Source organism: Urocitellus parryii, chromosome 3 (genome assembly GCF_045843805.1).
Source record: "Urocitellus parryii isolate mUroPar1 chromosome 3, mUroPar1.hap1, whole genome shotgun sequence".
Classification (NCBI taxonomy): domain Eukaryota; kingdom Metazoa; phylum Chordata; class Mammalia; order Rodentia; family Sciuridae; genus Urocitellus; species Urocitellus parryii.
Window position 1 is genome coordinate 6,204,070 of NC_135533.1, and position 24,132 is coordinate 6,228,201.

At 48.8% G+C, this 24,132-nt stretch overlaps 1 protein-coding gene across 6 annotated transcripts; it reads right to left on the minus strand.

The window, feature by feature from the left end:
* Positions 1-4,581: 4,581 nt before the first annotated feature.
* On the minus strand, positions 4,582-23,004 carry Znf775 (zinc finger protein 775). 6 transcript variants are annotated; one of them, XM_026411207.2, is made up of 4 exons: positions 22,623-22,826; positions 20,888-20,949; positions 13,423-13,504; positions 4,582-6,971 (listed from the first exon to the last, which is right to left on the minus strand). In XM_026411207.2, exons 3-4 carry the CDS (start codon positions 13,451-13,453, stop codon positions 5,377-5,379), a joined length of 1,626 nt encoding a protein of 541 aa, XP_026266992.2. In that variant the 5' UTR covers positions 13,454-13,504; positions 20,888-20,949; positions 22,623-22,826; the 3' UTR covers positions 4,582-5,376. The 6 variants fall into 6 exon arrangements, with proteins under 6 accessions (XP_026266992.2, XP_026266991.2, XP_026266993.2 ...); XM_026411206.2 differs by lacking the exons at positions 20,888-20,949; positions 22,623-22,826 and adding an exon at positions 22,924-23,004; XM_026411208.2 differs by lacking the exon at positions 20,888-20,949.
* Positions 23,005-24,132: the final 1,128 nt, after the last annotated feature.

Genomic DNA, 24,132 nt, shown 5'->3' on the forward strand with positions numbered 1-24,132 from the left:
AATCAGCTCAGTAAGCCCTGCACAGGGCCCTGCACTATTCCACCCTGGGACTTACCAGATGGACAGATGACCCTGGGCCTCTCCCAGGCAGCTCCAGACCATTGCTCTGGCCAGCCTCCAGCTCTTCCTGCATGAGGCCAAGTCCCCAGGGCTTCCATTGTGTCTCCACCACGAGCTCTTCCATCCCCAGGAATTGGAGAAGCATCCCTAATACCTCACTCTAAAGCACTTGGTAATGACCTCAAATTTGGAATTTAACACACTGTTATTTTCCCCATTCGGTTGTGAACTTCAAAGGACAAGAACTGTTTTTTAGCATCCCTGTATCTCAAATGTCCAGAATATAATGGGTCCTCAGTCAGTGAATGAGTAAATGCATGTGAGAAAGCTACTTTAACAGTGCAGTGTCCTAGCCCCAGCCACAACTTTGAGGGCTGGGATGGGCTGTGGAAACTTAGATGAAACCGTGAGTGTGATGTTTCAGCTGCTCTAAAGTTTTCTTTCCTTAGAATTAATAAAAAAAAAAAGCTGAGACATGACCTATGACACCAAATCAGCCAAGCCCTTAAGTTTGTGGCAGACTTAGCTACTTGACATGGGGACAGCTCATTCTTTATGGAAACTGAGCTAAACAGAGAACAAACCTTTTCATCTCTTGCTCTACAAGTAGGCACACATGGGCCACTGTAATTATTTTAATAATAAAATAGTAGCTACCACTTATTGAGTGCTTGCTGTGTGCCCAGCACTATACTATATGCTTAACATAGGTCACCTGCCAAGGTCCCACAGTCTAAAGAGCAAAGATAGCATTCTACCCCAGAACCGACTCTATCCCTATTCCCAACAAAGAAACCAAAAATCTTTCTAGATTTGGGCCACAGAGTGGGAGGGGAGAGAAGGCAAGTCTTCTAGTTTGTTGTTTTTTGTTTTGTTTTGTTTTTTGAGAGAATTATTTATTTATTTATTTTAGTATTCAGCGGACACAACATCTTTGTTTGTATGTGGTGCTGAGGATCGAACCCAGGCCTTAGGCATGGCAGGCAAGCGCGCTACCGCTTGAGCCACATCCCCAGCCCCTTGTTGTTGTTTTTGTTGTTTGTTTTTGTTTTATTTTGCTGTTTTGCTATGCTGGGGACAGAACCCAGGGCATTGTATATGCTAGGCAAAGCACTGAGCCATACACACACACACACCACATTCTAGCTTTTTGCCAAGAGGAACGTCAATCCTAGGGCTACACCATCCAATAGCCATGTGTGGCTATTTTAATTAATTAAAATTAAGCTAAGCTAAAATTCAATTTCTCAGCCACACCAGTCACATTTTAAATGTTAAGAGCCACGTGGCACTGGGTGCAGTGGCACATGCATGTAATCCCAGTGACTCGGGAGGCTAAGGCAGGAGGATTGCAAGTTCAAAGCCAGTCTCAGCAACTTAGTGAGGCCCTAAACAATTCAGGGATACCCTGTTTCTAAATAAAATACAAAAAAAAAAAAAAAAAGCTGGAGATGTGGCTTGGTGGTTAAGTGCCCCTGTACCCAGTAACAAAAATAAGAAAAAAAGAACCATACGGCTCGTGGCTATGGTATTGGATATCCCAAATACAGAATATTCCATCAGCACAAAATGTGCTGTTGGGCAGTGCTGGCCTAGGACACTGTCCCCTCCAAAGCTGAGTAACCTAGGTGATTCCAACGCCTCCTGAGCCTAAGGGACAACCAAGGGTACCATTCATTTCCCTCTCTTCACAGCCACCGCCTGTGTCCAGGATAAAAAGTGATACTCGAGAACATACTATTTTGGGCCCCAACATTCCTCCTTCTGCCAAAAGGTCAAAGATATTTCTTTACCAAACTCAAACCACATTAAAAATAATAAAGTTTCAGAAGCACCCCTTGCCCTGCCAAGTCCCTGCTGGGCACAGGGCTGCTCTCTCCCTTGATCAGTGCCCTGCACCTGCTGAGCAGCCACTCCCCTGAGCAGCTCCAACCGCAGCTGGGTCCAGCAGTCCTGGAGCTAGGTGGTGGGCACCAAACCCTCCCAAGGAGTCTGACTTGACCCTCACATTGCATGTCAAAGCTATTGTCCTAGGTTAATTTTATTAGTTCCCAACCTGCTCCTAACAAAATAACAAGTATATTTCCGGGAACTTCAGCCCCACCAAACTCATGTGGCCTGTGGAAAGTTTGGCCACAAGTCCCCACTGCAGATCTGCACTTACATACCTAGGGGCAGAAAATCCTTCAAGATTTTTACTTAATTACTTTTGGCTGTTTTTGTTCCACTAAGCAACTTCTTAATCTCTGCAATATTCCACAGTATCTTAGATCGTAAAGCACTAAGATAATAAATCTGACCTTATTTATGTGGTACTTGGGATTGAATTCAGGGGTGCTTTGCCATGGATCTACATTCCTAGCCCTTTTTCCTTTATGAGTCAGGTTCTTGCCAAGACTGGCTTTTAATTTGAGATCCTCCTGCCTCAGCCTCCCTAGTTGCTTGGTTTACAAGCATGCAAGTCTGACTTTCTTAATTTATGATATGTCTCTTCCTAAATATTCTGACTCAAATTTCTCACTTTAAAATGAAAGGGAATGAAAACTGAAATTGACAATACTGTGCCATCCTTGACCAATGATAGTGGGAGTGGGTGCAGCTCAGGCTTAGCAGGAGGCCTGGGAATTGCTGTCAATCTGCAGCATGACCTGGTGAACAAGTCACACTGTCCCAGCCCATTTTTCATATGTCAAATGGCAATATTCCTGCCCTGACCACATCACTGACCATGTGAGATTAAGTGAAAATAATCAGTAAGAAAGCCTTGCTAAGAGGGTTGGGGCTGGTAACAATTTGTCCAAGTGTTAACCACATAGATTATTATAAGCTAGGTTTACATCCAAATTATTTTCCAGATGAGCATGGTCACACACACACCTGTAATCCCAGCAGCTTGAGAGGCTAAGGCAAGACAATTCCAAGTACACAGCTAGCCTCAGCAACCTACCAAGGCCCAAGCAATTTAGTGAGACCCTCACTCAAAATCAAGAATAAAAAAAGTGGGAATGTGGCTCAGTGGTTAAGAGTCCCTAAGTTCAATCCCTGGTACAAAAAATAAAGATCCATGAAGTTCAAGGGAGAAACATCTTATTCATCACAGTATTCTAAAAATTCTAACATGACACACAGTAGGCTTGTTAGTGAACAGTGCTGTGCAGTCAGTCCCCTGACCTGGTCAACTAGAATACTTGGCAATCATACACCACGCTGGGGAATTTGGTCTTCCTCCTTGTGACCCAAAGCACTAGTTTTTGAGGGTCTGTCACCCAGGGAAAGTGAACAGGCATCCTCATAAATTTTCAAGAGGGGAGACATGCAATTATTTAACCCCAATTCCTGCCAACGCTGCACTTTAAACACAAGGCATTTGTGGAAGAGGACACATTCTGTTTGTAAGATACGCCTGCCAGTCTGATCTCTTCAGTATCCGTCTGCAGCAACCCTTGGGCAACTAATTCTACAGGGATCCAGTGTTTCTTTAGGTCTGACTTTATAGGCAGTGGCTCTCTAACCCAGGAATGAATCATGGTATCCCAGGGATGCCTTCCTGGAGTAGGTGAGTTCAGACTGATTTCAGGATTTGCAAGTAGCAAACAGGAAGAAGTGAATGACCCTTGAGCCTCCCATGGTTACAATAGGCTTTGATACAATTCAGGAACCAGACGCTCCCTGGGCAGGGCAAGGCAGGGCATTAGAGAGAGGCAGGGGAGCATCTAAGATTGGTGAGGGTCACAAGGGTACAGGCAAAGCCTTCTAGTATGGCTTCCTGTTGGTCCTGAAAGCTGAGCGTTCAGGTGGGTGATAACCCTGAAACTGTGGAATTTCTACATGGTTTGTGATCAACAGCTGGACCAGAAATGAGCAATCCTGGCTGAGCATATGCCTCACTGGCACTGTGTTAGCAGGGAGGCTGAACAGCTACAGTCGCCCTGCTTGTCCTTGCTATCAGCTCCCCGTCTTAGAGCTTTTCCCACATGAAAAGACCTAAACTAGATTTGAAGAGAGGTTGAACCTTGGCAGCTCCCAAAAAGGTAGCATTGCTCGGCATTCAGAGAAGTATCCAGGCCCCCAGAAGGTGAACAGGTACAGTTCTTTCTCCTTAAGAGCCATGCTGGGGTCCTTCCATCTTCCTTCCACCCTCAACTACCCAACCCTGGAACCGCAACAACCCACCTTCTGCAATTCCCTCTCCTCTGAGGAAAAAGATCTGGAGCCTTGGCTTCTATCAGCACCAGGATCTCAGTCAACCCTGCTTTCAAAGAGCATAAGGGGTGACTTCCAAGAGGCAAGAGGTGAGGCGAGGTAGGGTGAATATGTGAGAAGACTCTAAGCAGACTTGAAGGAGAGGGGACAGGAGAAAACTCCCCTCCAGCCCCAGGAAGAAGTGGCAGTGGGGAAGTTGCTGTGCATGTGGCAAGAGCTCCGTGCCCTGGGCCAGACAGATAGATCCCTGGGAGCACAGACACACACACACACGCCAGCTTCAGCAAGGGAGTTCAGAAAGAACACTGACACCACGTGGAATATTCAGTTCTTCATTTTTCTCTTCTGCAACCCCAGGAGGGATAAGATCCAAGTCAGTAACAGCCACCCACCCACTTGGGGACAGAAGCAGAAGCAAGATGGTGGCTCCCTCCAGCACAGTCACCTCCCCAAGTGGCCAAATCTCAGCTGAGATCATCCACTTGCACTCCCGTCCCTGACCATCACGCATATGCCAGTTCAAGGGCCAGGCCAGCCACACCCAGGACTCACTCAGAGTTGGAGAAGGACCAAGCCCCCCAGTCCCTCCAGAAATAGTTATTGGATGCCACTAAATGTGGCACTAGCTTTGGTGCTGGGGTTATGCTTGTCCCCTCCTATCCACCACCTCTGCTCCTTTCCTGGTATTCTGGAGTCTGTCTCTACTCTACCATAGGGACAGCCCCTTGGTCATGGTGCAGCCCAGGTGTGACAGGCCAGTGCTACAGCTGACCAACCCTGGGAACATTTCTCGCCTCTGGAGGGTGCCAAAAAGCCCCTTCATTCGGTTCCTAAGGCCTGGGGTACAGACGGGAGCAGCCCATCATCAACTCGTCCAGGCTCCTGGGTGAGGAGTGCTGATCTTAATTCCTCCCTCAACACACCCTGGGCACTTTTTCAGGCACCCTTTGGAATTGGGATACTTCTGGAATGCTGTTCTCCGGGGCTCGGAGCCTCAAGGTACTGCCTTTTGATGGGGTCTCAGGAGGGACCTGTTAAGAGCCAGTTTTCAGGCTATCCCTGTCCCCACACACACCACACACAATCTCCTCTGCAGTGCGCAGCGCCGGTGCACTACAGCGCCTCCTCCTGGGGGCCGGGGTGCGGCGACAAGGCTCCGCGGTGGACGCGCTGGTGCTTGAGCAAGTGCTGCTTTTGACGGAAGCCGCGGCCGCAGGCGGAGCACTGGTACGGCCGCTCGCCCGTGTGGTTGCGCTGGTGCCGCGTCAAGTTGGGCTTCTGGCTGAAGCGGCGGCCGCAGTCGGGACACGCGTAGGGCCGCTCGCCGGTGTGGATGCGCTGGTGGATGGTGAGCGCCGACCACCACGAGAAGCTCTTGCCGCACTCGTTACAGATGAACTGGCGCTGCTCCCCAGGCCCGGCCAGGCCCCCGCGCCCTCGGCCCCAAGGTGCGGCCCCACCCCCCTGTGGCGTCTGGGGACTGCAGGGCTGCACAGCCAAGTCCTGAGGGGCCTCAGCTTGTGGCTCTGCACCTGGCTCCGGGTCCTGGACGCCAGGCCCAGGGCTCCGGCGCTCGGCAGCGGCGTGCGCACGCTGGTGGGCCCGCAGCGCCGCTCGGCTAGGGCAGCTCTGCCCACAGCTGGGGCACGCCGCAGCCTGGGCGCCCGGCAGGTGCGTGCGCAGGTGCTTGAGCAGGTGCTGCTTCTGGCGGAAGCTGCGGCCACAGTGCAGGCACGGGTGCGGCCGCTCCCCGGTGTGGTTGCGCAAGTGCCGCGTCAGGTTAGGCTTCTGGCTGAAGCGGCGGCCACACTCGGGGCACGCGTAGGGCCGCTCGCCCGTGTGGATGCGCTGGTGGATGTTCAGCGAGGACCACCAGGTGAAGCTCTTGCCGCACTCATTGCAGATGAACTGGCGCTGTTCTCCGGGCCCCGAGGGGCCAGGGACGGAGGTCCGGGCCCCAGGCTGGCCCCACCAGCCCTGGCAGAGCCCCAGCCAGGCCCACTCTGGGCGGCCTCGTGGTGTCCCGGGCCGCAGGCGGCAGGCCCGTCGAACAGCGGCTTCCCGGAGCATTTCATGCAGACCAGAGCGGGAGCCCTGGCGGTCCCGGGCGTGTGCGCGCTGGTGAATGCGGAGGCCCACCTGGTGGCGGAAGCAACGTTCACACTCAGGACACGCATGGGTGGCGGGCCGAGAGTGGGTCTTCTGGTGCTTGAGTAGGTGCTGCTTCTGGCTAAAGCGCCTTGCACACTCCGGGCAGCAGAAGGGCCGCTCGCCCGTGTGGTGCCGCTGGTGGCGGGCCAGGTTGGGTTTCTGGCTGAAGCTCTTGCCGCACTTACCGCAGAGATACGGCTTTTCTCCGGTGTGGGTGCGCTGGTGGATCTTCAGGGACGACCACCAGCTGAACCTCTTCCCGCAGTCCACGCACACAAAGTGACCCTCTCCAGCAGAAAGTGTGGGGTTCAGAGGGCCAGGGGCGGCCCCGGGAGCCCGGCCTGCCAGCAGCCCATCCTGCTCAGTGGGAGGAGCCCACCTTGGACCCCCAGTCTCTTCCTGTGTCCCCAGACCCCGAGGTCGCCCCATGGTCTGGCATGGCAGGAGGCCCCGATGCTGCTGGAAAATGTTCTCCTTGTCCTTCTCGGGAAGCACGGCCTGTGTCTGCAGCAGCCACTCTGGCTTCTCTTGCTTGATCTTCATCACCAGCTCATCTCCTGCCAGGGGCAAAGGGAGAGGATGGAGACAGGTCACTGGCTGCTCCCCATAGTGCAAAGAAGGAGCAAGAGAGAGCAACAGGTGCGAGAGGGAAGAGAAAAGCTGGAAGAAGGAAGGCAAAGATTTTTAAATGGAAAGGGAAATAAAAGGCAGTAGGGGAAGGCAGAAAGGACACGCAGAGGGCAGGATGAGGGTGGATTGTGAAGGAAAAAAAAAAAAATCTCACCCTGCTTTCTCTATCCCAAGGCCCAGGAGATGCAGAGGAGGTTAAAGAAACCCTCCAAGGGCCGGGGTTGTAGCTCAGTGGTAGAGCGCTTGCCTAGCACGTTTGAGGGACTAGGTTCGATCCTCAGCACCATATAAAAAATAAATACATAAATAAAATGTATTGTGTCCATCTACAACTAAAAAACAACAACATCCAATGAAATCTTCTGGCCCAAGGGAACAAGGAGAAAATGGTCAGATCTGAATGTAGGCCAAAAAGGCCTCAACACTGGAAACAGGGGTTGCGGAAACAGGGTTGCCTTGCCTTTGTACTACACCCAGGCCACTTCACTCACTGGAGTCCCACGTGCTGCTCCTGGCCCACACTTCACACCTGTGCACAAGTCTCCAGAGGTACTTTCTGTGCCTACCTCAAACATCAGAACTCCAAATGAAAATGCCTACTTTAGACACTAAGGAATACAGACCCTATGATCCCACTTACACGGAGATCCAAAGCTGGCCAAACTAGGGATGGCCGCATGAAGGAGGCATGGGTTTTGAGGTTCTGCAGTGTTCTGTCAGTGTGGGTGCTGATTACAGGAGTGTATTCACTATGTGAGTATGTATGCTATACTTCATGAAAGCTCTCATTCCATAAAGGGGAGATGAAAGCAAACAGTTTTGTGAACACAGAAGGAATAAAGTCTAAACAAACAGATTTCAGCATTATAGAGACAACAAAATAAAACGAAAGAAGTAGAAGAAAGGTATTGACAAAGGTAAAAACAGAGATTTTAGGTGAAGGAAATGTAAAAGTACCAAAAGGATTCTGAAAATCCTAAAATACTATTTATTGACTTTATATCAAAAAATTGAAAATCTTTGTAAAAAGATGGTTTTGCAAGAAAATATCGATTAAAGCTAACCCAAGGACAGGTAGAAAAACTGATTATATAAATAATCAGAAGAGACTGAAGAGAAAGCCAGATTCTACCCCACGACAGGGAATAGGCCACAAGACTGCAAAAACAGGCTCCACTAAAACTTCAAGGGAAGGATTAGTCCCTGCTATTTAAACTATTACGGGGAGTAGCAGGGAGGGAAAAGTCTATTAAGTCGGGCATAACTCTAGCATCAAAACAAGACAAAAGTGGGGGTAGGCAGGAAATTATAGGTTTACTGTTCTTTGGACAAATGCAAACATTAGCAAAGAAAGTTCAGTGGCATTAAAAAGAATGACATATTATAACCCTGCTGGGATGTTCCCCAGGAAAGAAAAGATGGCTTGACAGAATCATGACATGACTGTATTAAAAGTAAAAAACCTCATACCATATCAATAGGTGTGGAAAAAGTCATCTGCTAAAATTTAGCATCATTTCTGAAGGAAAAGAGGGAGGGAAATAGTAAAGAAGGGAAGAAAGAAGGAAAGGGAGGAGGGAATGAATGAATGAATGAATGAATGAATGAACGAACGAACGAACTAGGAACATAAGAAAATTTCTTAACCTGACAAAAGATGTATACTAGAAATTACAACAAACACTACAACCAAAGACAAAAGATTAGAAGCAGTAAAATAAGGGTGCTCACTATCACTGACACTATTCAACTTCATACTTGAGAAACCAGCAAAGCCGAGGAGAAAAGAGAAATATATAAATATGGGAAAAGAAGAGGCAACTGAGCTTAAGATTTTTAACTTAGAATATCCAATAGAATCCACTGAAAATGGAAATACAGCAAGATTACCAGGTACAAAAATTAATCACTTTTTTAAATGGCAATAGAAGCTGGGTGTGGTTGCATACGCCTGTAGTCCCAGCAACTCAGGAGGCTGAGGCAGGAGGATAGCAAGCTCAAAGCCAGCCTCGGCAACTTAGCAAGACCCTAAGCAATTAAGTGAGACCCTGTCTCAAAATAAAAAATAAATGGCTGGGGATGTGGCTCAGCGGTAAAGCCTCTCTGGGTTCAATCCCTGGTACCAAAAAAAAAAAAAAAAAAAAGTGTAGCAAAATGAAAAGATGGAAAATATACACAATATACACAGAAACATGAGAAAGCAAGTAGGCACAAGGGCATCCTGAGGGCATATTCTGGGAGCATATCCTGGGGTTCAGACTTTTTGAAGGATAATTGAACAGGACTTGTTAAAATCAGAAGTGTATAGAATCTTCTATATAGAATTTCACTCTAGGTATTTATCCTAAGAAATACATACCAGTGGACCAGGTATGTCACTCAGTGGAAGAGTACATGCCTAGCATGCACAAGGCCCGGGCTTCAGTCCCGGGGCATACGCACACGTGCTTGCACATGTGCACACAAAGAAATATGTGCAAATACAAAGAGGAGTGCTGAGAATACTCACTAGAATGCAATTTGTAATTAGCAAACAATGGATAACAACCTAATTAGTAAACAATGGATAACAATCTAAAGAACAGTTTTAAAAAATTATCATTCTGTTCATGATATGGGTTGTAACTGATAATTGAAAAAATTGGAAAATAACTATATATACCAATGTGAAAAGATTCTAAAACATCTCAAGAGAAGGCAAAAAACAAGTTGAAAAAATTACATGAATTATTTGACCCAATTTATGAACATAAAACTGCTTGTCTCTATGTACATACATATGTACTTACATGACCCAGGATGTTGTGTACAAACCTGAAAATGGTGTTTGTCCTCTGAAATGATAGGACTGGCTAGAGAAGGTAGAGGGGATCTTTACTTCATCTGTCATTTGAATTTTTCTGTATGTGTGTGGCACTGGTAATTTAATCCAGGAGTGCTCTACTACTGAGCTATACCCCTGGACCCTTTAATTTTTATTTTAAGACACAGTCTTGCTAAATTGCCAACTCTGGCCTCAAATTCTCAATCCTCCTGCTTCAGCCTCTCAAATCCCTGAGATTACAGGCATGTGCCACCACTCTGGCTTGTATCTTTTGAATTTATATGAGGATATTCAAATAATCTAATTTTTAAAATATATTTTACAATATTAAAAAAATTTTTTTAGTTGTAGTTGGACACAATACCTTTATTTATTTATTTTTATGTGGTGCTGAGGATCAAACCCAGGGCCTCGAAAGTGCTAGGCGAGCACTTTAGTGCTGAGCCACAACCCCAGCCCTCAAATAATACAATTTTTTAAAAATAAAAAGGAGTGGAGATGTGACTCAGTGGTTAAGCATCCTTGGGTTCAATCCCCAGTACCAGAAATGTGTATGTATGTGTGTTTGTATGTATATGTGTATAACATACACACATATATAATTTTTAAATCCTTAAATATTTTAAAGAAAAAACCCTCACTAATAATCTGGTAGCCTTTCATTTTAGGGCCAAAAGCCCCACCCCCATGGCCTCAGGGTCATTGTGGGGGAGGATATCATGGAAGGTACCTTTAAGGAACCAGTTTCCCTCCTTGCAAATAACTTCATAATGCTTCCCCTGGTGCTTGGTCATAAAAAATCATTTTAGTGAAAGTAACAACTTGAAAATGAAAGTGGTGATTGAAATTTATTATTGGGGCTGGGATGGTGGCTCAGCGGTGGAGCGCTCGCCTAGCATGGGCAGGACCAGGGTTCAATCCTCAGCACCACAAAAAAAAAAAAAAAAATAAAGGTATTGTGTTGTGTCCATCTATACCTAAAAATAAATATTAAAAAAAAAGAAATTTATTTTTGGCAGGAACTGAACACCCAAGTGCAATAAGTTTAATTGATTATAGGAGTGTTTCCATAGCTGTGATGAAATGTGGCCCGGGGAGATATTTAAGGGACTAAGTATCCAAATTGGCAGCCTGGTAGTGAATATAAGATATATTCAAACAAGAAGGGACACAGTATCCATTAATACCCCAGAGGCCCCCCCCCCCAGGTTACTGCCTTGCTTGGTAAAACTTGGCCTTAATATCCAACAAGTAGCTTTCCCCTCTCTACCCACAGCCAGAAAGATGTCCCCATGCCTGAAGGCCTCAGAACTCCAGGATAGAATTCTCACACCTGCTAATGGGCACAAGAATATAAACCTAGCACAGGTCCCCTGAGGTCCTGCGACTGAGGAACAGGGTGTGCTAGGCCCTCAGCCTGTCCCAGGGATATATCCCTTCAGGGGTCTGGTATTGATACAAAGCCTCTGGCTTGCAGGTTATATTCCTCAGTCATCATAAAAAACATGTTTTAAATCTTAAATGGCTCAGATAAAATAAAAAGATGTTAAATGGGGATTACCATTTAATGGGTACAGAGTTCCTGGGTGATAAAAAAGATCTGGAAATAGATGATGGGGATGGTTACACGGCATTGTAAGTGTGCTTAATGATACTGATGTACACTTAAAAATGGTTAACTTGATAAATTTTACATTATGTATATAATGTAAAGCACTCCTGGATTAAATTACCACAAAAACAAAAAAAAAATGGATGTACAACATATATAAAAATTAAAAGAGGAGATGAGGATGTAGCTCAGTGCTATAGCATGCACACAGGCCCTAGCACTGAAAAAAAAAAAAAAATTAAAAGAGGTAATTCTCAGTTATCTGAAAAATGTGGCACTCAGACAGACCATTCCCTTAAGTCTGGCCAGGTAAGAACTGGCTATAGCCTAGGAGTGGGTCTCGATATCTGTACCAGCATTTTCCCTCTTCCCTACAGCCCCAGGGTTGCCTCAGAAGTGCCCTAGGGAGGACAGAGGGCCCTGGGAGTCTCCAAGTCTCCTTTTGTCAGAGCCACCTCATGGCTGAGGAGTTTATACGGGGAAAGTGTCCTCAAGTGCTTAGCACACCTGCTCTAGGCTTCACGGTGATTGCCTAAATACCGTAATGGCTACGTCTTACAGAAGCTCTCAGGTGCCAAGGGAGACGTGAACAGGGCCAGCCTGTCCAACTAAGGGTCCTTATCAAGACCCAGCCCAGGATGGGTGCTTTCCACACATGACACTGCCCCTCCTGGAGCGTGCTGCTAATGCTTATCTTTTACCCAGTCATGGCACAATTTTTGTCTCAGTCTTAAGTCCACTGAAATGATTTTTCTGGGAGGGAAGGTGGTTCTCTCCACAGGGGTCATGGGCTCTGGGGACTATAGAACAACTGCCCTGGGAGGGGAGGGGAGATAAGAAAACCAGTCACATTCTGTCCAGGGGGGGATTCCTAAGTTGGGCTAGACCTGCCCTGGGACCCCATTGCTGGTGGGGGAAAGGGATACAGCCACTCTTCAGCCCCCACCACATCAGGACAGGGCTGGTGAAAGAGCTGGGCACTGTGGCAGGAGGATTACAAGTTCAAGACTAGCCTGGGCAGTTTATCAAGACCATGTCTCAAAAGAAATTTTTAAAAAGAGCTGGGAGGGCTGGGGGCGTAGCTCAGTGGTAGAGGGCTTGCCCAGCAAGAGTAAGGCCCTTGGTTCAATCTCCTGCACTAAAAAAACAAAAAGCAGGGGTGGCGGGAGTGCCTGGGAGAGCTGCTCACAGGCAGAGGCAACAGTGGCATCACACCTGTAATTCATTACTCTGGAGGCTGAGGCAGGAGGATTGCAAGGTCAAGGGCAACATGATGAGTGAGTCCCTGGTGCAAAATAAAACTTTTTTTAAATTTTAAGGTCTGGGGATGTAGCTCAGTGGTAGAGCACCCCTGGATTCAAATCCCCTGCACAGGAAAAAAAAAAAAAAAAAAGAGCTGGGAGACCTCCTCATAGGTGCCAGGGGCTGCTGCAGCCCCAGCACAGAGCTAAACAGAAGGGCTCCTGCCAAGAACACATGACCAAACAGAAAAAATTTCCATTCCTGACAGCACTTGCCGGGCAGATACCAAAACTGAGGGCTGTGTTTCATCATAGCCAACTCTGAGCCAAGAAAGACCCTGAACTCTGAGTGACCCCAGGAAGCTCTCCTGGGCTGAACTGAAGAAGTTTGCTGATCAACAAACAACAGAGTCTGCTCTAAGCAGCTGTCCTACCCAGAGTGCTAGAGCTTAAAACATCTCAATTCCTGCAGCCATGCCTCTGCCTCCCCTGGCTTGGCAAGTTAATGGACTGGGCTTTGTCTTTTTTTTTTTTTTTTTTCAATCCCACAGTCTCTTTGTTCTAGTCTTTGGATGACCTTCAAGTCCAGGTCTCCACCCTGAAACTGTACATTCTAGATGCTCAGGGTGGCAACTTGTGTTTGGCTCCAGGAAGGACAGGCAGGCAGGCCTGGGACAGGAGGAGGCCACTTTCTCTCTTACCTGTGCTGTCACCAGGCAGGCCACTCTCCATCCCTGAAGACCTCTCACGGCATCAGTGCTGGCCAGGTATCCGCCCTGCCATCTGAGAGTGAGATGGGAGCAAAATAAAGAGAATTGCCCTATGGGACAGGATGAAAGCTGGTCTTCCGGACCCTCTCCCATCTCAGACCTCGCGCTATTTCTCAGCCCTCTTCTAGGACATCGGTTCAAATGTGCAGGGGTTAACAGCACCAGCCTGTGGAGTTTACATTATGTAGTTTTAAACACACACTGCAATTTTACAGTTTTTAAAAATTCTGGCTTCCCTTCCTGCCCCCTCCATGTTTTAAATTAGATACCCTGACAAACTTGGAAAACAGAAAAAGCATATGGCAAATTGTTTTTAATTGATTAGTTTCAATTATGAGCACCCTGAAATAAAGCTATTTTATAAAGTCACAAAACCCCTAAGGAAATAGTAGATCTTAGAAAATCACCATTATTTGCACACATTTACCAAAAAGCAAAGCCCTGGGGAGATAAAGAAGAAAAAGACTTGGTCCGTGTCCTTCCATCATCTGTTTTAGGAGGTAGTATATAATCCTAAATTAGAAAAATTAAATAAACTTAAATGCATCAATATAGATAGATACCACAGTAGTGTTCAACTATCAGGGCAAGGGCTGGGGCTGTAGCTCAGGGGTAGAGCGCTCACCTAGCATGTGTTAGTGAAAGTAACAATTTGGTTTAATCCTCAGCACTGTGTAAAAATGAGATAAAGATAATGTGTGTCCACCTACAACTAAAAAATAAATAAACAGATATCAGGGCAAAAAAAATGCTTGTTGAATTATTAAAGAGAATTTTAGGAAGTGAGAGAAAAAGATGTGAGAGAGAGAGAGATCATGGACACATGACACCATACTGTGAACTGCCGCGACAAGGGATGACTTCATGGAAGAGGTACAATTTCAGCTTGACCTTGAAGAATAAATCAATTTAGCACACTAACAATTTCAACATTTTTCCCCCCAAACAAAATAATCTCTTGGAATGTATGGGTGCCCCTGTGAGGTACCAGGTCCTGCCCAGCAGCCAGTCTTTCAGACTTGGACTTTTAACCTCTCCCTCTCCTGAAACTCCGCCTCTCTGCCCAGTCAAAAATGGCAAAATGGCATCATTTATATTAACCAAGAGGAAACCAGGCAGAGAGGGTCCCCGACATGTCCAGAGTCACAGAGGTGGTTGAATGGCATAAATGGACAAAAACCCAGGTCTCCTGACCCCCAGACCAGAGCCTCACACCCCTAACATGGGAAAGGTGGCAAGTGAAGGCCACCAAGTGAGAAACAAGGAACCTCAGCTGAGGTCAGAGAGCACGCAGGACGGCCCTAGTCAAGAAGGCACCCAGTAGGCAGATGGCCCCACCCCTCCTCACCAGCGGCCCATCTTTCAGAGTCCCCACCCATGTTCCAGAACAAAGCCAGTCAGGAGCCCTGCCAGGACACCTCACGGTCACCCTAGACAGGGTGCTGGCCCACGGGGCCCTGGTTCAGCCGTCACTTTCCTTTCTTTTAGGCTGTGGTCTTCTGACGCTTCCTGCTGGCTCCCTTCCTGCCTGGAGCATGGCTGGGGGCAGATGGCATGGCTTCTTGGACGCCCCAAGCTGTTGCTTGGGAGTCCCCTCTGAAGCCCCCACGTCCTCTGCCTGGCTGCCCTGAGCTTCTTCCTTCCCCAGCGTCACCTTCCCAGAGCGGCCTCCCCTGGCACCTCAGTACCCAGCAACAAGCCTAACTGCACCTCGCGTTGCCCCAGCGGTTTCCCACCTGATGTGCTCGTCACTGTCCCCAGGCGCCCAAAACCCCGGACAGAGTCCCCAGGAGAGGTACATAACAAATATGCTGCCCAGCTGGGGACTGCGCTCAGACACTGGCTTATTTTGTCACCACGCCAGTGCCCACGGTCTCTCCTGTGGTCACACCTGGCTTCATCCTCCTGTACCCCTCAGCACGGCGAGGACTCCAAAAGCTGCCCCACAGAGACTCGCAGCCCAAGCTTCAGGCACCTGGGAAGGGGCTCTTCCAGGCTTCAGCCAAAGCTCCCGTTTGGCCCCCTCGGCTTGGCAACCCCTCACCAGAAAGCCCACTCCACCAAGGAACGCCTGGCCAAGACCCCCTTCCCCCGGGGTCCCCTTCCTGAGGGTTCTGGGCATATCTACCGAAACTGGAATCTGGTCTCTGACAAGGTAAGAGAGGGGTATGTGGGTAAACAGGAACCTAAAGAAAATTTAATTTCCCTGGTGTAGAGTGAAAGACACCTTCTTGATTTTGGAGGTTTTTCGTTGTTGTTGTTTTGGTTTTTTTAATGGTACTAGGGATGGAACCCACTGAGCTATATCCCCCGCCTTTTATTTTGAGACAGGGTTGCAGTTTGCCCAGGCTGGCCTTGAATTTACAGTTCTCCCTCAGGCTCCTGAATTGCTGGAATTACAGAGGTGCAGAAGGACTGAGTATTTTCTTCAGAAACTTTTTACTGTTAAGTTCTGGCTCTGTTCCTTTTGAAACATACATAAGTCTTTAAGTCTTTTTTGAAGCCAAAAGGCTTTTGCCAACTTTACAACATAATGTGGTTTTTGTTTTTGGTTTTTTTGGTACCAGGGGATTAACCACTGAGCTACATCCCCAGCCCGTTTTTTTTTTTTTTTCTTTTTCTTTTCTAAGAGAACCAGGGATTGAACTCGGACACTCAACCACTGAGCCACATCCCCAGCCCTATCTTGTATTTTATTTAGAGACAGGGTCTCACTGAGTTACTTAGTGCCTTGCTTTTGCAGAAACTGGCTTTGAACTTGTGATCCTCCTGCCTCAGCCTCCCGAGCTGCTGGGATTACAGGTGTGTGCCACCATGCCTGGTCTGGATGTCTTTCTTGAGGACCTGGAAGCCATCCTTCTGAAAAGTCAACATGCACAAAGGCAGGCCCTTCTCCATGCAAGGGCAGGAGCCTGGCTCTGGATGGTGCCTGGCTCCAAGCCGCAAAGTTAACTCCTATCATAAAAATATGAAAAGCTGGGCTGAGGTTGTGGCTCAGTGGCAGAGCACTTGCCTCACACATATGAGGCACTGGGTTTGATCCTCAGCACCACATAAAAGATAAATAAACAAAATAAGGACATTGTGTCCACGTATAACTAAAAAAATATATTTAAAAAAATATGAAAAGCTTACTTTTCCTTTGGGTAAGGGTAATTAGATAGCAAGTAGTCACCCTAATAAGTAGGTAAAATGAGGCTGAATTAGATGAGACATGGTAGTGTCACATGCTCTTGAAGAGCAGCTATGATTTATCTTGAGAACGGATGTGCAAGATAGATGGCCCCTGCCTGGCTATAACCAAGCTGCGAGTGCTCTCTGCCCAGCCATCTTGCAAGTGCCAGGAAAGGCATCACATTCTTCCAACGCTTATTCAATCAAAACAAACAAACAAACAAATAAAAAACTATTTTCTTGAGCTGAGGATGTGGCTCAAGTGGTAGTGCGCTCGCCTAGCATACATGAGACACTGGGTTCGATTCTCAGCACCACATACAAATAAAGATATTGTGTCCACCTGAAACTAAAAAATAAGTATAAAAAAAAACTATTTTCTTTCTCTTCTATTTTTGTGGAAGGCCTTTCTGGGTGATAGAGATTTCTTAAACTCTATTTCCCCAACAGGGGTCTACCCTCACCCCTGCTGTATTTTCTTCCCTCAATACTGGAGATACCTGGGAGAGGTGGGCAGCAGGAAGGGGAGGGCAAGGCCCCAGGAGGGGTCTCGGTGAGAGTGGGGGCTCCTTCCATGGCTTCTGCACCCCACTCCTTGGAGAACCTCTTGCCAATTGACTTAATATCCACCTAAAGAGGCTCAGAGGATGGTGGGCCCAGGCCACGTTGATGTGGGAAGACTTTGAAGGGGTCAGAGCTTGGGCCATGAATTTGAGGCAAGGACAGAGGGACAGGACTTAATGTACCATTACATCCAGAGGTTCCTAACTCAAACCAGAGAGCCCTGCTTTATCTACTTCAGCTTCCAGAAGCTTCCAGGACCTAAAAGCTGCCTCAGGTGGCAGAAGGGCCTTGATTCTTGGTGATCTGCCCAGAGCTGTGCCTCCCTGTCCTGGGCTTCTGTCCTGAGCCACCCCAGGGTATGAGGAGAGCAGCCCTGTGGTCTAGGTAGAAATGGAACTGTTAATAGAAGGAGGGGGCCTCATGGGCCCAAGGGCATGAAGTGAGAAGTAAGGGGGACACACAGGTCAGGAATGGGGATAAGCCATGGCTCTGGGGACTCACTATACCTATGTGCTCAAGTGGGAGATGTTTGGAGACCACACTCTGGGAAAGCCAAGCCCAAGGCAGTCCCTCCACATGGACACCCCTTCTAGATCCTCCACACCACCACGAATGCCCAAGATTCTCTCCCTCCATCATGTGAACTGGCTTCCCTCCTCATCCCCAGGCCTGACATATCACTTGGCTGACAAGAGAGACCCCAGGCATCAGGTGGACAGGCTGCCCTGCAGGATGCAAGGCTCCACAGCCTAGTCTAGTACACGTGGGCCCTGACCTGGGCTAGGCCACCTTTCCCTTCCACTCTCCATAAGTACCAAGTACCAGGGAATCAGGTCACACACAGGGGATGAGTCTCAGGACAAGGCTGGTCACCTCCTATTCCTACCACCTGCCCCTAACCCAGCCTCCCAGCAAGGGGTTGGGCTGCAGTTCTGATAAGAACCTCCTCAATGGGAAGGCCCTGGCGGCCAGCTGCAGACCACACAAAGAGTGGATTGTGGCCTGCAGCAGGTGGTGAGGCCTGGGGACAGAGGAGGTAACAAAGGGGCTTTGGTGTTAGCAGAAACTTGGGGAAAGAGGGGCAAGGAGCAAGGCCACACCCCCCACCTCCTCCCAAACCACAGGCATCTGTAACACACTCAGGCCCCAGGTGGGGAACAGGAACTGAATGCGGCTCATACATCCTTTGTCACCAGTGGGCAGGACCACAGTGCCTTCACCAGGAGCTGAAGCTTTGAGCTGAGCAGCCCTCATCCTGAGGCCCCACCAGGTCCTCACCCCATCAACCTTCCACCTACACCAATCACTCTGCTCTCCCAGGAGACCCAGGCAGGAGACACCTGCCCCAAGCCTCCATTTCTAGCATTACCTTCCTTGCCCTCTCCTCCTCGCGGGCACCACCTGGTGGTGCTTCTACCTTCCCAGCATGCCCTGGCATGCCCCAGCATGCAGGACAGCTCCTGCAAGGGGACAGCCAGGTCTGCACCCTGGTGCCAGGCAGGCTCTTAGATCAGCCTTCAGAGGCACAAGTGCGCATCTCCTATACCCTCATTTACCTGAAAGGCATTGGAGACTCCCTGAACACCTTGACCTTGACCTGGCTATGCAGGAGGGTGGTCAATAGAGATAGGGAGAGAACTGCGAGTGAACACGGACTGGGTACTAAGCACTAAGCAAGCACTGTCCATGTTGTCCTTCAGCCAGGGAAACCAAGGCTTGCTCAAAGTCACACAGCTGGCAAGTGCTGAAGCTGGCACCAAACTGAGTGGAGCCTGCCCTTACCAGGGTACTTTCCCCTCACCATGGGGGGGTTCTAAGAGAAGGAGCATAACTGAGAGCAACTGTGACCAAGATGGCCTGAAACTGCCACCCTCATTTTAGGGGCTTGGCTTCTATACACACAGTGGTTATTTAAATTCAAATAAATTTAATTTAAAACTGGGTTTCTCAATCACACTGGCCACACTTAAGTGCTCAATAGTCACGTGGGTCTAATGCTACCCTAACAGACAACCAAGGTCATTTCTGTCTTCCCAAAAGGGAAGATCCAAGAAGGTAGGGACATTGTCCCTCCTGATCCCTGATATTCAGAAGGTGCTCAATACTGAGTTTTATGAATTAATTAAACAAATGGAGGACTCTGAAGAGATCACTTTTCTGGCCCCTGTCCCTTGTCATTTACAACAAATCCCTCAGGATAGCCAATGTTCTCTGCCTGAGAATTGAGTTTTAGTTAAGAGCAGCGAAGTTTTCATTTAAAATATATAATCAAAGGCAAGTTGGAAACTGATATAAAATCACACACAAACACACCCAGGCTCAGTTGCATCTCAAATTCAACAAAAGTTCAAAGATGCAAAAATATGGAGATACTGATGCATGTGAGACCACCTGCCACACTGCACAGTGGTCCCCTCTGGCCACAGAAGGCTTTCCAAAGCTTGCTTCAGCTACGCACACACAGCCAACCAGGCCAGAACAAAACAGGATATACCGAGAGAAACAACATTCTCGCAACACTTATCACAACAAACTGTTATAGCTGTTCTTTGATGCTAGTTATTGTTAACTATTAATGTTGCCTAGTTTATAAATTAAATTTTATCACAAGTAATTTTAGGGAAAAACAGTAAATATAGGATTCACAGTGACAGGCATCCGCTGGGGGTCTTGGAATGAATCCCCAAGGATTAATGGGAATCTATTGCATATGGAAATATAGAGAAAGTGAAATAGTTTTTTTTTTAATATTTATTTTTTAGTTGTAGACAATACCTTTATTTTGTTTATGTATTTTTATGTGGTGCTGAGGATCAAACCCAGGGCCTTGCACGTGCTAGGCAAGCACTCTACCGCTGAGCCACAATCCCAGCCCATGAAATAGTTTTTTAAACTCACAGACACATCTACAGATCCACAGACACACAAATGTATCAGTCGAGAACGATGTCAACACAAATCATTACACAGCACACTAGGGAAAGCAGAAATGGAATCCATTATGACACGTGTCCTTGAATATTCAGCGCCATCCCTACAGGTCCAAGAAACAGAACTCAGGGAGGCAGGACTGGAGGCACCACAGTGAGCTCTGAGCAGTGACTTGCTGGGTGACCTGTGCTGGGGTGAGGGCTGGTGTAGGCCAGCAGGGGCTATGGAGAAGCTGGAATGGGACAGAAAGTCCTGGGGAAACAACTAGGCTTTGCTCAGTTCAGCCTGACACCCTCCAGGGCCTGGCCCAAGGGCAGCAGCAGGCCCTTTCTCCTGTGGCCAGCTCTAATCCTGAGTTGCCACAGGGCTGGATCATCAGCCCAAGACTCCCCCTTGAAGCCCACTCCCCAAAGCAGAGAAGATCTCCCCACAGCTGCACATCAGGACCACATCATAGTCTAAAGTGGGAATCAGGAGCCCTGAGTCTTGGCCCCATGTCACTGTCACTTCAGCCATCTGGGCCTCAGGTTTCTGAATGCAGATGACTGAAAACAACCCTTCCATGGGTTTGTTATGAGCATCAAATGAGGCAATTTGAAAAGACCACACTGCCTGAATCCTACAGACTGGACAGTGTCTTTTCTCTCCCATTACTACCCTTTAAGATCAACCCACTCCCACACTTCCCAAGCCCAAGCTGCTTGGAAAATGACGCCCTGGTGCTCACCCTTCCTAAGCCAGGACTCCTGCCAGCTGCTCTGGAATCTTCAGAGGCCTGTACCACCAACTCTGCAAGGAGGAGAGGGCTGGATGTGGATTTCATTGTGTCCCTGTTGCTAAGCCCTCTACCATTTCTAGCCCTGACCATGTGGGCTTCCATCCCCACACCCCAGCATCAGACTTGCCCAGAACCCTCTCAATGGCACCCTTGTGCCCTCCTCATGACTCACTTTGCCCTCTTCAACTCAAACATCCACAGCTCTCCCTACCACAAAGCACCAACAGCCCATAACTGAACAGGTCATTGGGTCCTACCAGCACCATTTTAATGCCTCCAAGTTCTACTGCCCCTGCCTGAGTTCCGGTCTACTTCTCACCTGGATGACTTCAATGCTTTATTGTTTATCTGGCTCTGCCAAGTTCTGTTTCTGCCACCCAGAACCCAAACCAACTTTTCTAAAATTGAAATTTGAACATTATTTCCTTACTTAAAATCATTCAATGACTTCCTCATACTTTCAGATTTAGCTTAAAATTTCTTGTCAAGGCCAAAACCTGGCCTGTGGTCACCTCTCCCACTGCACCCAACATACTCCATCTCCCAGTATCCAGTTCCTGAGCTTGAGCTTGTCAAGTCCTCACACACCCACCAATGACTCTTCTTGGAATGAACTTGCCTGACTTCTCTTCTCAGCCCAGATCAGGGATCATTTTGCCCAAGAAATCTTTTCTGTTACACCAGAATGGTAGGAACTCCTCTGCTTAACCTATTCACCATTCGATCCAGTACCATATCCATGGGATTACTGTTATCATCAACACTTTCTCTGGATCTAGTAGTGGCACATGCTTGTAATTCCAGCTACCCAAGAGGCTAAGGAAGGATAGTAATTTCGAGGCTAGCCTCAGCAATTAAGGAGACCCTGTCTCAAAATAATATATAAAAAAGGAACTCAGTGGTAGGGCATTTGCCTAGCATATGCAAGGCCCTGAGTTCAATTCATCACTTGCCCCGATCTCCCCCACCCCCCAAAAAAGGACCTTTTTCTGTCTCTGCAACAAAATTAAAGAATTTTAACACAGGAACACAGGGGTGCTTCCATCTCCTGGTACCCACTACAGGCCGTGCGCACTGTAACCATTACTAAGCCTTGTTATAAGGGTACATTCAAATAAAAGAAATTTCAGTCTAAAACAGATTGGAAGCTCAGAATTAGAATCTTGGTGCTAAAAGAGAACAAATAACATCTAATCTCTTCATTTTGTAGATGAAAACGGAGATTCGAGAAGAACATTAAAGCGGAGCCTGGACTGTCAACTTGCCTCCAAGCCTCCAACCCTTGGACTTAGACCACACCCAACTCCAGCCGCACTCCATCCAGCCCTGAAGGAGGCAGCATCTCTACATGCCCCACCTTTACAGAGGAAGAAGCCCCCTCCCAGCCCATCCCAAACCACGGAGATCTGACAGCAGTGCTCATTTTCCTGGAACAGAGGTTTGGGAAGACCATGCACACAGCTGCAACTTCTATGGTGCCTTCCTCTCACTATTCTTTACCTCCAGTTCCACCTCCCACCACCCCGCTCATTTAATCGCACACTTATTGAGCACCTACTATGAGTCCTTCTGCAAAGAGCACTGGCCCCCAGAAGCTGATCTACAGGGGAGGTGGACACAGACAGGGAACTCAGAACAACAGACCAGGTCAGGAGGGGCGGTGCACAGGAGACCCTCCGCTCACCATTAGGTTCTCCCTCGCATGCTTACGGGCCTCCCTCCTGACCTCGCTGCCCTGTCCTGACCTCCCCACCCCGGGCCGGGTCCTTTCCCCCTCGGCTGTGTGGGGATGGAGAAAGTTTGGGGCCCGGTGCACCGGGACGTGCGGGGCTCCCGGAGGCCCGCGCCCCCTCCCTCCGCTCCAGCCCTGGCCGGGTGGGGCAGCGCGGGAGGAGCGGGGCCGGGCGCCGGGCCATCCTTCTCACTGCCCCTCCCAGCCCTAAATGCAGAGGGACTCGGAGGGAGGGGGCCGGGGAAATAAATACCTTTGACTTTGTAGCTAAGGTTAACGGGAACTGCCACCCCGGGGGCGACTTGGGCACCGGGCTCCCGGCCCTGGCCAGTCCCGGGGCAGGCGGGGAGGGCACGCGCACCTGATTGGCTGGTGGTCCTGGCCGTCCCCCAGGCCGTCCGGCCACCCGATTGGCTGTGCGGCTCAGATGACACGCCCGGCCCTATCGAAGCAGCCCGCGGGGCGGCCCCTTTGTTCTCCAGAGCCAATAGCCGGGGGGGCTGACCTCGCCCCGCGGGCGCGCGGCCCCGCGCAGCAAACGCGTGCGCCGAGGGCTGTGAGGAGGAGGCCAGGCGCGGTCCAGCCACTGGTGACCGCGCGGCATCACGGCGCCCTTGTCCGTCCTGCCCTTGAGACCAGTCTCTCGGCCTCGGCGCGCCCCACTTCCCGCACTTGCGCGTATTAATGTCTGAACTCAGGGCGCGCGTACGGGTTCGGTAGTCAGTTCGCCCCGAGTGTTGCCAGCCACTGGTGTCTGTGCTGGGAAACCGTCCCGAACCACAAAGAAGCCCCGGCTCTGAGACTTCCCCTCGAGCTCATGTTTACTCTGTCGTCCTTTTTCTTTCCTCCCTGAGAACCTGTGTTCCCTGGGTGGTGCTGCACACATCGCAGGAAGGTGCACGTGCCCGGTGCGTGCGTGTGCAGAGGGAATCCCCAGCAGTGCCTGGTGATAATGTTTAGGGCGCTCCACGCGAGACCGTGGAAACGGATGCATTCAACCCCTTGGTTTCTAGCTGGGGAAACAGGGTCTGATCGGGTTAAGTTACCAGGTCTAGTTTCACCGCGCTCACTAGGGCTGTGATAAATGGGATCATCTCCCAGCTGCTAACCTGGTCCAGATGGCCAACTAGGGTATACAGTTCCCAGAGCCCTCTGGGAAAATGTAGCCCCGATTGGAAGGAAATCCCTCTCACTTATTCCTCAAAGGGGACAAGACTGGGTCAACTCCCACTGGCAGGTTTGTCCGCAGAGCTGATGAGAAATTGCCTATGGAGGCAGGATTCAAATAAACAGAAGAGGGGCTGCTCTCTGACAGCCCTGTGAAGGAGGTGGACCTGATGTTCCTTAACCAGTCAACCCGGGATGAGGCATCTGCTTCAGGCCTAGCTGCTGTTCAGGCTCAGAAGCGCAATAGAAATTGAGGGTCAAGATTCTCTTCATTTTGCCACTTGCTTCAAGTACA